The sequence below is a fragment of the Bradysia coprophila genome, unplaced genomic scaffold, assembly GCF_014529535.1.
Source record: "Bradysia coprophila strain Holo2 unplaced genomic scaffold, BU_Bcop_v1 contig_94, whole genome shotgun sequence".
NCBI classification, from domain to species: Eukaryota; Metazoa; Arthropoda; class Insecta; order Diptera; family Sciaridae; genus Bradysia; species Bradysia coprophila.
In genome coordinates this window covers 179,459-195,775 of record NW_023504022.1, presented here as the reverse complement: position 1 = coordinate 195,775, position 16,317 = coordinate 179,459, and the positions used below count along the sequence as shown (strand labels likewise).

Genomic DNA, 16,317 nt, shown 5'->3' with positions numbered 1-16,317 from the left:
CAATTAGAACCTGTCGCGAGTTTAGGGCACTTATTTGGAGAAGTTGTTCACACTTTAAGTGAAAAACCATGTCATATATGCTGTTTTAGCAATACACTAAGTGTTTCAGCGCTAATTGGTAGTATGATGTTGAAGGCTCGTTTAGGGCTGACGTTTGGAACCGTACTAGGGCTTCTAATCGGACAAAGTTGTCCAAATTTTCAATCACTAGCCAACTAGCCATGCATTGTAGCAGTTTTCGCGATATATAAACTGATCATAGCTTACGGACTACATCCTATTAACGCTACACAAATCAATCATCATTAAAATAAGGACTAGCCAAAGAACGCTGTTTAACTTTACGGTACTTAAAAGCAGGATAAATGCAATCGTCTTCAATCGTCAGCCCTAAACTAGCCTTAAATTACGTATTCACTATAAAAATATATCAAAAAACCCTTAAAGGGTAAATGTGACGCAAGTCCTTTATCTTACTTACAAAATAACTGATATCGCTGAGGGTGACGCATTGTGCGCCGTACGCAAAAGTGTTATCAACAAAAAATTGACCCAAAAAATGTGTGAAAGAAAATTTTACAAAAAGAAATTTGCATCACAAGTGGCAGATGATTCGGTTTTCTTACGTTTCAATTCTTTCAATACATTTTCTAACCATTTACCTAACAATAATTTCCTCAACATCTGCCACTTGCGACGCAAATTTCTTTTTATAAAATTTTCTTTCACAAATTTTTTGGGTCAATTTTTTGTTGATAACACTTTTGCGTACGGCGCACAATGCGTCACCCTCAGCGATATCAGTTATTTTGTAAGTAAGATAAAGGACTTGCGTCACATTTACCCTTTAAGGGTTTTTTTTGACTGATATCACCATTTTTGTAAGTATGTCATTTCGACAACATCAAAAAACCTAATGGAAATTAAAAATTCTAGAGAAATCAGTCTGAATCCCAAAATCTAGAAACCAATCTTAGAGCACCTCAGGTAGTCCCAGAGGAATCATCTGTCATCCCAAAATTTAGGAACCAACCTCGGAACACATCACTCATGACGAAAATAACCCAAAGCCATCAAAACACTTTTTCCAACATTTACCAATCATAATTCATAATTAGTGAAAAAAAATTATTTCTTCACACACACACACACACAACACAAGCTGTTACATGGCATTGTATGGAAACTTCCGGGAGTCCTAGCTCCCAAAAACGCTTGCATACCCCCATTTTTTAAAATATTATTTTGATCTAGGGCCCGAGATGGACCTATAACCAAAATTTCAGGAAAATCGCAAGAAACGTTTAAGAGTTACGAAATCGTCCTTTTCCATAGGAACTAAGTAACTAACTAACGTAGGCGATTTCAGTTATCTGAAAAAACGAAATTTTTCTTATTTTCAAACAAACATCAATATTTCGAATTTCAATATCTCAGCCAATTTTGAAGCTGCAGTAACGTGTGATAGCTCGTTGAACTCGTATGGATGCCTAGATTCCAAATATCCTTGTTTGGGGGTCGTTGGAGTTAAGGGGGAGAAGTCAAAAATTTGCTGTAAATATGTTCCGCCGTCCTCAAAAATTGTTTTTAAAAACGTTTTTGGTAGTGGACTTGCGTCACACCCGCTTACTAACGTGCGGGCATGATTAAGGGATTCTTTTGGACAGCCTGCCGAAATTGGACGCATCATCCAGTGAATTTTTTATATGTGCCTAGATAGCTATTGGTCCCTAGAAGTCTAAACCACTTTCATAGAAATTCCTCGATTGTTGTGTGGCCAGCGAGAGGTGATCGAAAACCAAAAACGAGCACTTTTCTTATGGGAATTTCTCCAGATACACGAAACGTGCAAGGTCGTGTGATGCTATTATAAATGTGATTGTATGTACTTTCGGGGCAAACCTCTTATACGCGGGTAGAATTCACCTACGATGAGATATGAGTAGTTGCAAATAGGGGTAAAAACTTGATAATTTCGGCAAATCTCTAACGGTTGCTGACCATCCGAAACGTATCGAAAACACAAGAACTTTTGCCTCTGATTGCTACTGGTCTAAGCTTTTCAATGTCACCCAACATGCAATGATAGTGTCTCGATGAGTGTGAATTTGAAGTGTAAATTTGACACCTAGTTCAGCTACTCAAAAAATTCTAACCACAAAAAATTTTACACATTCTTTTTTCTTATAGTAATTTTAGCTGCTGGATAATATTTTCAAAATCGTTATATCTAAAACAATGACGGGAAGCCCGGGAAGCCCGGGAAGCGAATGTCTGCTCTAAATTAGGGCAAACACTGAATTTTTGTCTGGCGGTTTTGACTATCATTGCCTACGACGGATGTAAGCAAATTTATGTTCCTGAGAGAATTTTAAACAGACTGTTTTTCAAAAGAATCCCTCATTTCAGGGGCCGATTAAGGTTTTCAGCACCACTGGCATATAAAAATGCAGCGCCAAATTTCAAAAATTCAGCGCCAATTTTGTTTTGTTTTTGCATTTTATTGCACGTATTTTAGAGAACATTATTTGAAATTTGTATGGTGCACGAGTTTCTCCAGCGCCAAGTGTTTCCAACGGCATGGGCACGGTACCGAATTCCCCATAGGTTAATCCGCCCCTACGGACGGATAGTCTAGTTTTAGTCTACGCTAAAATGTTAAAACAACATTTTTCAAAACTTCAAACTCTCATTCGCCTTCCCTAAACGAGCCCTAAACAATAAGCCCTTAGTGGACACAACCCTAAATGGTGGGGGATCTAGAGACATGAAGCTGCAAAGTGCTACTGATCCACACGTCCGATTTTGTAGAATTTGTAGAATTTGGTTCGAAATTACACGCTCTATAGTGGTCACTTGTTTGAACTTGATTCTCGGTTGGAATTTTTTTTGTTGCGGACCCTCATCACGCCCCTCTTCAACAAAAAAGAAGTTTTTCCGAAATCGGTCAATTTACTTCCCCATATAAAATTTTTCATTCCATGAAATTTCATGCGCTCCCGCCCCTTCGAAACCGTTTTGTCACAAAAGTTTGGTGAGTGGACATATTTTGATCTTATGTCAGATATTTATTTTTCCAAAAGGGTGAGCACAATGGGCCCACAGGCGGCCTAAGTGCAGTATGACTGAGTAACTAGTCATACGCCCTATTTAATAAAATAAAAAATAAAATAAAATATGTCAGAGGTCATACCTTTCTATCGATACCCCACTCAATATATTTCACGTGAGAAAAATAAGTTTGTTGACTTGAAAATTGTCGTGAAGTCACCAACTCGAAAATAGAGTGAACGGAGTAATCAAAGAAAGTATTCATTTTCATAGATTTGTCTTTAAAAAACGTTTTATTTACGGTCCTTCTATCAAAGCCAAATAAAATATGAAAAGTATAAAGACTCAATATGAGTGTCCTAACTATTTAGCCTGTTTTCGAGTTGGAGGACTTCACGACAATTTTCAAGTCAACAAACTTATTTTTCTCACGTGAAATATATTGAGTGGGGTATCGTTAGAAAGGTCTGACCTTTGACTATAAGATACAAATTAACTTCGGTCAAAACATGTCCACTCACTGAACTTTTATGACAAAACGATTTCGAAAGGGCGCGGGCGCATGAAATTTCATGAAATGAAAAATTTTGTATGGGGAAGGAACTTGACCGATTTTACTGAATGTTGTTCTGAGCTCCCAATAGGTGCCATTTTGAGTGCATTTCCAAAAAACTTCTTTTTTGTAGTGGAGTGGCGTGTCATTTTAAAAATTTGGTTACGGATTCTCATTTTCATTTTTTTCTAAAAAAAAAAATTTTTTTTGGTTACGGACCCTCATTTTCATTTTTTTCTAAAAAAAATATTTTTTTTTGGTTACGGACCCTCATTTTCATTTTTTTCTAAAAAAAATTTTTTTTTTGGTTACGGACCCTCATTTCCATTTTTTTCTAAAAAAATATTTTTTTTGGGTTACGGACCCTCATTTTCATTTTTTTCTAAAAAAAATATTTTTTTTTGGTTGCGGACCCTCATTTCCATTTTTTTCTAAAAAAATTTTTTTTTTGGTTACGGACCCTCATTTCCATTTTTTTCTAAAAAAATATTTTTTTTTGGTTACGGACCCTCATTTTTATTTTTTTCTAAAAAAAATATTTTTTTTTGGTTGCGGACCCTCATTTTCATTTTTTTCTAAAAAAATATTTTTTTTTGGTTACGGACCCTCATTTTCATTTTTTTCTAAAAAAAATTTTTTTTTTGGTTACGGACCCTCATTTTCATTTTTTTCTAAAAAAAATATTTTTTTTTGGTTACGGACCCTCATTTTCATTTTTTTCTAAAAAAATATTTTTTTTTGGTTACAGACCCTCATTTTCATTTTTTTCTAAAAAAAAAATTTTTTTTTGGTTACGGACCCTCATTTCCATTTTTTTCTAAAAAAATATTTTTTTTGGGTTACGGACCCTCATTTTCATTTTTTTCTAAAAAAATATTTTTTTTGGGTTACGGACCCTCATTTTCATTTTTTTCTAAAAAAAATATTTTTTTTTTGGTTACGGACCCTCATTTTTACCCATTTTTGACCGTTAGACCCTGACTTTCAGTCAAGGGAATAACTGGAAGCGTTGTGCAGTGTTCAATATGACTTATGAAAATGTTGTGTCACTGCTAGAGTGTGATAATGACATGATATTCCACAAATAACTCTTACAAAATCCAAAACATGACTGAACAATTTTCTATCTGTGAAAAAATGTAAAGTTTTGTGCACTGCAAATTGCTGAATTGGTTGATTATCATTATCTTTACAGTCTTTATGGAGGTATTCTCCGGATATTACGTACAATAACGATCTGATTGTCAACGCAATGTTAATCATTTTGATTGTTTCGTTGACGGCTGTAAAATTTATATTGATCGTCTGTACAATAAAGTCATCATTTGAATTTTGAGAAACTGAAAGTGACAACATCGAATTCTGTGGATTCTTAGCACTTGAATTTTTATGGTTTTTCCTGCTTGATGAGTCGAATATTACTGTAAATAGCGACAGAAGCCGATTCAGTTGTGATATTGTTTGATTTTCCAATAGTATGGACAAACATTCGTAACTGGAAGGATAGGGGGGTTCGTTCTGGAAAACAGCTCACCGAAATCGAACGGACTTTACAGTTTATCCAAAATCACTCTAAAAAATGGCGTTTGCAGTTCGAGTCGAAGCCGAGGGTTGCATCAAATGACGTGTACTTTGAAGGGTAGGAAGGGGGTCTGGCTGTGTGTGTCACGCCATATTGAAGGTATGGTAAAATCATTAACGATGAAGGAGGGGAGAGCCTAAAAATCTGGAAAAATAGTGTACGTCGTTTATGGACGTTTCGGACATTTAATCATTTTTTCACTCAATCTTGAAACTTTGAATTCGTATGGGTCAAAAATTGCTAATCTTCGATAATAAACCTGCGATAAGAAAACCACCAAAGTTTCTGTCTCTAATTATTAGAATCGAGTTTTCGCGCATAAATAGAAGATATTTCGAGGAGATTCGTTAATTGATTTTGAATTCAACTTCGAGAGTTCAACGCAACAGTGTCAGTGATTCAACATGAGAATTTTATTTTCCGCTGCAATTATACTACTCGCTCAAATTGAACTGATTTCATCGCAGAATGAGGGTTGCTGGATGTTCGATTTCAGTGATCCGTCATTGTTCAATGGCTTCACAAAGTGTTATGACAATGACCTCGATCCATGGGCTCTAAGAATGTACAATGAATCAACTGAACCGTCTAGCATTCGGCCAACATCAACCTATTACTTAACACCCAAATATGATACTGACGCAGTGGCGAACAGATGCTCCGCATCGAGGCCATTCACGTTACCAGCAAGCAAAACACTCAATTTAGAAATGGCTTTAAACATCGGCTTAAACATCAGCATGTTTGTTACACGTGATATATGGCGATTCGATTTGTACTCAGTCCCATTGAACCAATCTTACACAATTTACGCACAACATTGGTGGGAATCGGCGGCAAAAACGTATCTGGTGACAAGCTTTTCGGTCCCAGATTGGATTGGTGAAGCTGTGGTAAGTGCAGAGCAATGACCACATACACACTGGCCACGAGTGGTTGAGTTAAGGAACAAATTGAAATTTCATTTCTATTATGATTCGCTAGACTTATTCGTGTGCATGATGATATAGTGTTCATAGAGCATTGTATAAGAAATGATACTTTTCAACTGCATATTAATGCAAAACGTCGAATTTGATTTTAATTAAGCGCAAAATTCAATTTTAGCTTCAAATTTATGCCAAACCATTGTTGAGTAACGCGCCTTATGCAGCCTTTGAGTACATCAAAATTTACGATTATCCAGTATCGGATGGCTTATGCGTTGATAATTACCACACTCCAGAAGCTCCCGAAACTCCAGAAGAAAATCTTTGCGCAACGATCGACTTCAACCAACAATCATCGTCTCAGATCTTAAATGCCTTTCAGAGTTGTGAAGACCTACAACTGCCAGCACTGACAATTAAGTCTTATGAAAATTCAACAATTTCCCCATACCGTGCATCGTCGACATTTCACTTGTCCAGCCAAACCGAAGGTATGTCCTGCTTGCAGTTATCCAAACCACTAGCTTTGGACTCGAATAGTCGAATCCGAAGCGCCATTTATTTGAACACATTGTGGCCTGGCGCTTGGGTTGAGATTTATGTTTACGATAAGCTGACGGGTGACAGACAAGTGATTTTGTCAGTGGAAAGCAGTGGCAACGAATGGAGATCTTTAACTGGGAGTGTAAATCGAAAATTCGATCATGCACAGGTAATGTCAGAAGCGAAACTTTTGTGAATTGGAAATGCGAGTTCTAATTTGAACTACAAATTTTTCTTCAGATTTTCATTCAAACAAATGCTGCAGTTCACAATGGATTGGCTATCGAATTTTTAGACATAACTAGAACGGACAATAAGTGTGCCACTCAATGATTTTTAACGAATACAACATCAAGATGACGTTACATCAGAATAGTTATTGATACGAACAATAAAGATGAAAATTCTCAATGAAAGACCTTAATTCTGTCATAATTCTTTCATTTTGTTTATGATGCTAGACTTGTACAGCCAACAGGGTATGACTCTTTACTTGTGGTTAGTAGCTGAAACCTTAAGGCCAATCTTAATTCTGTACCATCTCGTGTAACTGATTCAAGTAGTAAGTTGTGAAAGCTTTGTCTCACTCAAGGGGTCACCGACTTCGAAATAATAAGTCGGTGACCCCTAGGTCTAACACAAATAATGTTATCCAAACAATGCTTTTGTATGTCTCTGTGGATGACTTTTTGACTACTCAAATAGCCTTGGAAAAGTCCTATTATAAGCCAAAACAACGTATCGGATTGAGTGTGTGCTTTGGAAAGCTTTCAAAAGTTTTGAGCTCCTTTTGGATTCCATTGGAAATTCGGAAGATTTCAGTACATTACAAAGAAAGCTCAAAACACGGCAGTATTATACACGAAACGGGATGACTCAGTGGTTACGTATTGGCCTTCTACCAAAATGCTACGGATTCGATTCCCGTCTCAGACAAATTACACATGAAATTTCTCTACCACACTGATAACGTCCTAAAGTTCACTCAAGCTTCATAATTCGGGTAGTTGCGGTGTGTTTAAACCGAATTACTCGTATGACGTCACCCAAATACGATGAATTTGTGTACATTTACTATCTATTCTACACTTAGGCGAGATATCAGTTACGCGTTTAGCTTCTTCGCAGAGTATTTGCATACCTCGTCGTTTAGAAATCACGTTAACAACGTCACATTGTCATTTGACTGCACGTGGTCCAGACTGAACTTGTTATTGGCCGTAAAAGGCTGTTAGTGAGGTTTCTTTGACATAGACACTAGGAAATTTTTAAATTCAATTTTCCACAATTTGCTAAAAATTGCTAGAATTTGCCATTCTAGATGTATCACAGGCATTTGATAAAGTATGGCACGAAGGACTCATTTACAAATTGAGCAAAATACTTCCAGAAAACTACTGTAAATTACTTGAATCATATATGTCGGAAAGGAAATTCCGAGTGAAAGACGAAGAAACTTATTCCAACTACTATTTAATCTCGGCAGGAGTACCACAAGGAAGCGTACAAGCTCCTCTCCTCTCCTTTACACGATATACACTGCCGACATACCTGTCTCAGAGAACTCTTTTATTGGCACATTCGCTGATGACACAGCGATTATGGCAACGGATTCATCTCATAGTGAGGCTGTTAAAAAACTGCAGGAATCATTGGATAAAATAAATCAGTGGACCACAGATTGGAAAATAAAACTCAACGAGAGCAAATCCAACCACGTCACTTTTACATTGCGACATATAAACAGCAATCTCCGCATCTTCCTAAATGGAAATCCAGTTCCACAGGCAGAGTCAGCAAAATATCTGGGACTAAATTTGGACAACAGATTAAACTGGAAACATCATGTGAAACAGAAAACTCAACAAATTAAACTGAAATCAAGACAAATGTACTGGCTAGTTGGATACAACTCCCAACTGAACCTGTATTGCAAGAGATTGATCTTCAAATCAATATTAGCACCGATCTGGATGTACGGTGCAGCACTCTGGGGCTGCGCTAAAAAATCAAACATCGAAGTCATCCAAGCATGCCAATTTATAGCACCAGAGCCTCCATTACCGTTGAACCGCGTACGTGATGCGACGAGTTTCGAAATTGTTGAGATTGATCTTGGAGGACCGTTGACTCCGTATATAGAGCAGTACATCTAGAATTAGTCACGTCACTCTCAACGGAAGGATTTAACAGGCTTTAAGGCGGTTTATCGCTAGACGGGGAAGGCCAGCAGTAATTCATACGGACAATGACACAAATTTTGTTGACACGGACAATTTAATGAAGCAGTTAGACTGGGACGAAATCAGCAAGACATAAACAGCGCGAGACGAATTAAATGGATTTTCAATCCCCCTAGTGCTCCATGGTGGGGTGGATGGTGGGAGAAATTATTAGGACTAGTCAAAAACTTATTAAATTGTGATCTGGGCAAACAGACGTTGGATTATGTGGAAATGGAAACTATTTTATGTGACTATGAGCAGGTCATCTATTCTCGGCCGTTGACGTACATTGCAGAAGACCAGGAGACAAGAATTGAGAGATCGTTTCCGTAAGTATTACCTAAGTCAGTTAGCCCATCGGAACATTAGACACTGCATGTTTAACAAAATAAAAGTGGTGGAATTGGATAACAAGAAACGAATTGATTGGCAGTCGCAAAAGTTATAGAATTGTTCCCAGGTATCGATGGGGTATAATTCGTTGTGGCTTCTTTTGAAGGTTTTTAGCATTAAAACACTACGCTTGCTACTGCGGGTTGGTGAGTATGAAAGCTTTACTTTGCTCGCCCCGGTAATCCCCGAGCTCTGACCCGCACATTTCTGCACGTACCGGGACCACAGTGCCTATCAAAGTGCACAGTGCCCGACGGGGTAGTGTTACTCTTTTTGAACATTCTTTTCCATAAAGCTTTGCCCATTCTTTTGAACCTATCTGAGCAAAAGGTTATTGACGTCTTTTAAAGGACGTCCTTTAAAAGCTTAAGCTAGTAGCTAATAAGAATTCTGGGATCGTTCTATCCTTGGGCTTCCTGATCGTGTTGTTTCGCCTCAACGTTGGTCCCTTAACCCCAATTCTTTCGGTTTATGGCCTAGAGCTACGTATATCTAGGACATAAACTGAAGTGAGGTCTGGACAACCAGACTGCAGAAATAAGACGTAGGTTTGGTCTTGCATGGGCAGCGTTCGGAAAACTCAGACTAATTTTCAAAAGCAAAATGAATAATAGTCTGAAACGCAAAGTTTTCGACACTTGTGTCCTTCCAGTGCTCACTTATGGAGCGGAAACGTTAACTTTAACGAAAGCATCCGAAGATAAATTGAGAGTGACACAAAGAGCCATGGAACGGAGTATGCTGGGAATAACACTCAGAGACAGAATGACGAATCAATGGATTCGACAACAAACCAGGGTCGTTGATGTCATGGAAAGAATAGCATCTCTGAAATGGAGCTGGGCGGGACATATTGCAAGAAGGACAGACGAACGTTGGACCAAAAAGATCAGGAATTAAGAATATTGCAGGCACAAACTGGCAGCAAATGGCAATGGATCGTACGAAATGGAAAGAAGTTGGAGAGGCCCACATCCAGCAGTGGATAGAAACAGGCTGAAAACTAAAATATAGGCAAAGCACAAAATATAACACTTCGGCCATAGCACACAATTAAAGAATTTCGGCCAATTTTCGCCTTACTTTTAGCTTACCTCATGATTTTGATGTTCACTCGGTGACGGTCTAAACTAAACCATTGTCATCAGTGGGGATTTCCGGCAAACACTGCCCATTGTAGTTCGTGGAACACGTGTATATATTATCCAAGCGTCCATAATATGCAGCCCATAATGGAAACATTTCCATAATATCTTGCTGACACAAAATATGCGAAGCGCCGGGCAAAACGAACATAAGCGTGGATGATAGTTCGTCGATTACATGAGCATCGTGTGAGAAATTATATCGACGAGTCACAAGGGGGATATACGGTTTTCATAACGGGGCTGGACATAACGCCCAGTGACTCAACTCTCCATTTTAAACTGAAACGGCGCCAGTTTTCAATTATTCCCGCATTTTCCATTACAATCAACAAATCGCAAGAACCTTTATAGCCCATCTTCAAACTTAGACTCAGGAATTTAATTCATCGTCGATTAAAAAAGAGGTTTTCTCAAGTTATCTTGTTATCAAGGAATGAACAAAGTGGGACAAACATTGTCATGTATTTAAGGTTTTTGGTCATACATTCATGCATTTTCAATCATAATAGTGAACATTTTGTGACAAACATTTTGCTTTAGAGTGTTTATCATCCGTAAGTCAAGGGAATTACACGCACGGAATTTTGAAAACCGACACATTTTATGCTTTGTGGTTTATTAATTTGTTGTGAATTTTACATGTATCTCTAATATGAAGAAACAAAAACTGAAGTAAAACAGAAACAGAAAATGTGTCGATTTTCAAAATTGCTGGTGTGTAATAGTAATATCATGCCCGCACGTTAGTAAGCGGGCGTGACGCAAGTCCACTACCAAAACATAGCTAACGCCGACCCGTACGAAACAACTATTCGTATTAAAGGCCTTTAATGTGAAACTATTTATTTCTCTTCCTTCATCCTCTTCTCTACTGAAAAGCTATTCGTCCTTTAAAATCACTTACATTATCCACTCTTTGCCGTGTTATCATATACAAATAAATTGCCGGAGGCAATATCGATATCCCCGTTCAAAGTCAAATTTCATAAATTCCTACTTTAACAGCTATATACCGCTCTATTTACCTATATTTTCCTATAAATAAACATTTCACAGATGAATATGCTATTATATAGCTCTATATGCCTGTATAGAGCTCAATATAGCTGTATATAGGTATATATAGATGTCCATATATGGAATCCCTGAAACCCCACACACATAACCAATTACTTCTATGTTAACAGAAACTATCTAAGTAGAATTGTTCCCACTTTCTATCACTTTTATTAAAATCCAATGTGGCCGTCGGCAGCCATTTTGTTAGGAGACCGGAAATAGTACTGACGCTTTAGTAGCCGGATAATAGCTCACTCCAAGAGACCTAGGTCACGCTACGGTGAACTTAATTTCATAAATTTTTTTTCCCTGATTGGTACGGTCACTACCTATCCAATAGTGCAAGCAGACGAAATATGTTCAAATTTGGGCGCCCTACAAGCAAAAACTGCTTGGCGCCCTGTACCTAGTTCACACCAAGGGGTCTAACTCACTAGTTGATCATCGGATTTCTATAAACTTTTTTTTTGTCGATCGGTATTGTAAATACCTTTTATTTGACGTACAAGTGTAGCGTCCGGAGATATCTTCGAAAAACCGTAAAGCACTTATTGGGCCCCAGCTCGGGAGGGGTCGATCCAAAATCACTCATCTTCCAACTTAGCCTCTCTTTTGACACTACCAAACGGGAAAAAAAAATTTCAAAATCGGATGAGTTTAATTAAAGTTAGAGAACCCACAGACAGACAGACGGACATTTTTTTCCTGCTGATTTGGCAACCACAATAGGTTTCCCCTTACTCAGGGAGTGCTGTTCGACGTGTTACAAACGTATTCGTAGACCTATAAGACCCCAGTACTTCGTATGGGTCTAAAAAGTTTATTATTTTTTTTGGGACGACTTAGCATATTTATAGCACCTTTTCGGCATCTCCCCCTTGGCTCCAATGACTCCCAAACTGGAATCTAATCCCTACGAGTTTAACGAGCTATCACACGTTACTGCAGCTTCAAAATTGGCCGAGATATTTAACTTCGAAATATTGATGTTTGTATGAAAATAAGCAAAATCTCGTATTTTCAGATAATGTAAATCGCCTACGTTAGTTAGTCAGTTACTTAGTTCCTATGGAAAAGTGGATCCAGCAACTTCTTCTCCTAAACGTTTCTATAGATTTTCCTGATATTTTGGTTATAGGCTAATAATGGCCTAAAAATAAGAATTCGGAAAAAAGTTGAAAAAACTATGTGACGCAATTTTGTTTCCTAAAATTTTCTATCTAAAATTTTTTGGGTTCATCTTGTGTTGATAAAACTTTTTCGTATAGGCGCAGAATGCGTCACCCTCAGCAATATCAGTTATTTTATAAGTAAGATAAAGGACTTGCGTCACATCTACCCTTTAAGGGTTTTTTGACTGATTTTGAAAGTGTTTTGAGTGTTAATAACCAGTGCCTATTTTGAAAATTTATTTCACGAATTCCACAAAATTTCATGAATTTCACAAAATTTCATGAATTTCACAAAATATCATGAATTTCACGAAATTTCATGAATTTCACGAAATTTCACGAATTTCATTAAATTTCACGAATATTATGGATAGCTTCATTAATAGTAGATAACTTCATTTTCCAAGTTCTGTATCCATTTTAAAAGATATTCTGATAATTGGACTGGTTAATCTTTGTTTTATAGGCCTAGCTTTCGACAACAAGGTTGTTATCACCTTCAGAAAAAAAAAATTAAATTTAGAAAACTCAATTGTCATGCATTGGTTAGTTGTCGGATGTTCTCTTATTTTACCAATATTGTAATGTATTACATGAGGCAGCATTATGATGAAAGATAACGAAAATAGTTCAGTATATTTTTGTAACTGTCTGTCGTTAGACAATCGTTGTTTGGCGTTCACAATATCTTGAATTCTAGCATTGTGCCTTCGTCGTGTCAATAAATCTTATAAACTTGAATTGGGCCTCACGTCACATTAAATTGAAATATTGAGTAATCATAAACACATAAGCAACAAATGAACCCCAAAATTAATGGCATCTGAATCATCTGAACGACATCTACAAACAATCTTATGTGGTAGCTCTCATCACAGAAGCCTCCAAATTGGACTTTTCTCAAAGATCGTGTTAGAAGTTGTGTTATGGAAACGGCACATTCTCGATCAATCAATGTCGAACCGACAAAGTCACTTGTGGCACACTTTTTTAGTAAAAACTTCTTTACCCACTTTCGAATCTCTATTCACGCCGAACCAAAAAATACATTTCAACGCATCTTTGTATGAAAATGGCGCTGCTTTAGAAAGACTTGCGTTAGGAAGATATTGAATTTCGACCGCACGGCGTGACTTACTGTAGACTTGCGTCACCTTTACTATTAAAGGTTTTTTTTGACTGATTCTATACAGGGCTTGGTGTAATAATCAAGGTTCTGAAAGAACAGGTTAAGACACTTACGAAAGATGGTGAAACACAAATCTTGACAATTCAGACATATATATTGTTTGAAAATTTTCCAAACCTAGTTGGCGCTACAGGAAAATTTTGATCACACCGCCTTCGTGATCAACTTAAAAGTGTGTTAAACTGTTGTTTCAGAACCTTGGTAATAATAATTAGTTTTCCTGGCAAATCTCTCACAAATAAAAGACTTTGAAAGAGTAGTGTGGTCAACAGAAAATTCGGTTTACGTTTCAGTTTGTATTCAGACATTTTCTGCCTGATAAATACTGGGTGGTGTTTCTACTGCACGGTATAGAGGTCTAGCTATAGTTAGTTGCTTTTATTGACCCATTCTTGCAACCCTTTTATTAGACGATCTAATAAATATAACATGAAAATCCAAACATAATAGAACCTAAATTATAAAGCGAATAGGGCCTTCATAGACTCACGTATCTTTAAAAATTTTGAGGTCTTTCGAAGACAATTATATAGTTGTTCTATCATCGATTGGTGAACAGTAAAAACCTTATAACTCCATATAACTCCATTAACTTAAAAACTCGATTAGCCATTAAACTTTACAGTTCATTGATTTGAGGAAGCTGTCAAATGACGATCAGGTGGTAAATTCCAATGACACCATAATTTTCTCTCGTTATTGATGTGGCAACGTCAGATAGAGAAGAGAAAGACAATTATCGTATAATCGGAATTGCTCACCTGATCGCTATTTGACAGTCAATGACTACTTCCGACCGGACGAAAAAGGTTCCATAAGTTCGTTTTTTCCAATATTTATTGTGATATTGCTGTTTTAAGTAGCAGCTTGTGTAACTTAATTTATTACACATTTATACAACCGTCGTTGTACTGTTAACATCGCATCGATATTACGATCGCCCACCACATACGACTGCGAAGTGTTAAAAGTGTTAAATTGATTTACGAAATCTGCATTGTTCATTGGGAGAATTTTGTTGTTCCAGTCTTCCTGAGGCGATAATTTCGTTAGCGTTTCAAGGACTTTCACTACGGATTGCTCTAGGGTTGCAATAGACAATGGTGACTTGTAAATATCAGTAGCTGTTTTCAGCTGCGCCTGTAGAACCGGCTCCGTCAGGTAGCTCTGCAAACTGGACAGGTATCCGTTAACGATAATGAATCCTACGACCGTGAGCGGACCGATTAGAAACGCTTCGGCACGAGAAAGGCGTTGATAATTTATAGAATCGTTATCATTGATCAGAAGGTTCAGAACGTCCATTAAACTTTGAAAGAATAAAATTTTCTTTTCTTTGATGTAGCGACAAACGAATAATGTCATTACGGTTGCAATGAGTGTTCCTGAACAATATGCGAAAAATTTGTTCGACGTCAAAGTGAGGAGATATGCATAGAAACCGGAATACGGTTCGGCTTCAGGGACGACAATAATTTGTTGCATTGTACATAGTGGGTACATGGGAAATGTAGACGAGTTTATCGATACCGAATGCATAAACGTAATTATGTCCACTCTATTCTGGTCTAATTCGACTATCTCAAATGTCGCATTCATTAATCGGGATACTGAGACCCAGAATTTTTTGTAAAAGCTATTCAAAAACCGATACACTAGGAACTCGTGTTGATGATAGTTTGAGTCTAGAGTAGGAAATATTTCCTCGCACATTTTTCTATTCGTCACGGTTATGACTGCAAAAGTTCCGAACGAATGAAACGTGAAAATATTCAACGAACGTTCAATATGTGGTACCGAACCTTCTACGTGTGCGTAAGCTGCCGCAAACACGTTGATAACAGTCTGACCTCTGAACCAGAGAAAATGGATTCGTATGTCGCGCATGGAAGTGATACTTTGAAAGAATATTCCGATTTTCATAAATCTGTGGACACGTTGAATGCTCTTGACCTTTTCCAGTAAGTTTATGTTCTTCTTGAATGATGAACTCTCCGGAACAACGATCATGAAAGTATTTTTACTTTCAATCTTCCTCACATGTTCTAGACCTGTGACACTACCATTAGCACGCTCAAAAACGAATAGACTTTTCGGTTGATTTCCATGTCTCAGAAAACGATCGATATCTGCTGATGAATCTAGCACAAAAACATTATGGTCGAATTTGAAGCACTCATTCAACTCATCGATAAGCTTGGCTTCTTGAGAAATAAGAGTCAGAGCACCTAGTACTGCTTGAATTTCCATTGCAACTGAAAGCGTTACTTCCTTCACGGGTCACTAACTCAAGTTCGTAAAAGATTACTGAACTGAGCTAAACTGTACTGAGCGCTAATTTGTTTGTGTCTGAGTACGATGTTATAAAGACTGAAAGTGACAAATCGATTTAGCTGTTAAACACAAAATGACGATAAAAGCTTCTAAAACCGAGCTAATAATGCCCGCTTCCCATCCCATCATTCCAGGGTGG

General features: G+C 37.4%; 1 protein-coding gene across 1 annotated transcript; it reads left to right on the top strand.

The window, feature by feature from the left end:
• The first annotated feature begins 5,520 nt into the window (after window positions 1-5,520).
• LOC119085547 lies at window positions 5,521-7,074 on the top strand. Its single transcript, XM_037195967.1, has 3 exons — window positions 5,521-6,079; window positions 6,294-6,827; window positions 6,899-7,074. The coding sequence occupies exons 1-3, from the start codon at window positions 5,591-5,593 to the stop codon at window positions 6,989-6,991; spliced, it is 1,116 nt and encodes a 371-aa protein (XP_037051862.1). The 5' UTR covers window positions 5,521-5,590; the 3' UTR covers window positions 6,992-7,074.
• The last annotated feature ends 9,243 nt before the right edge of the window (window positions 7,075-16,317 follow it).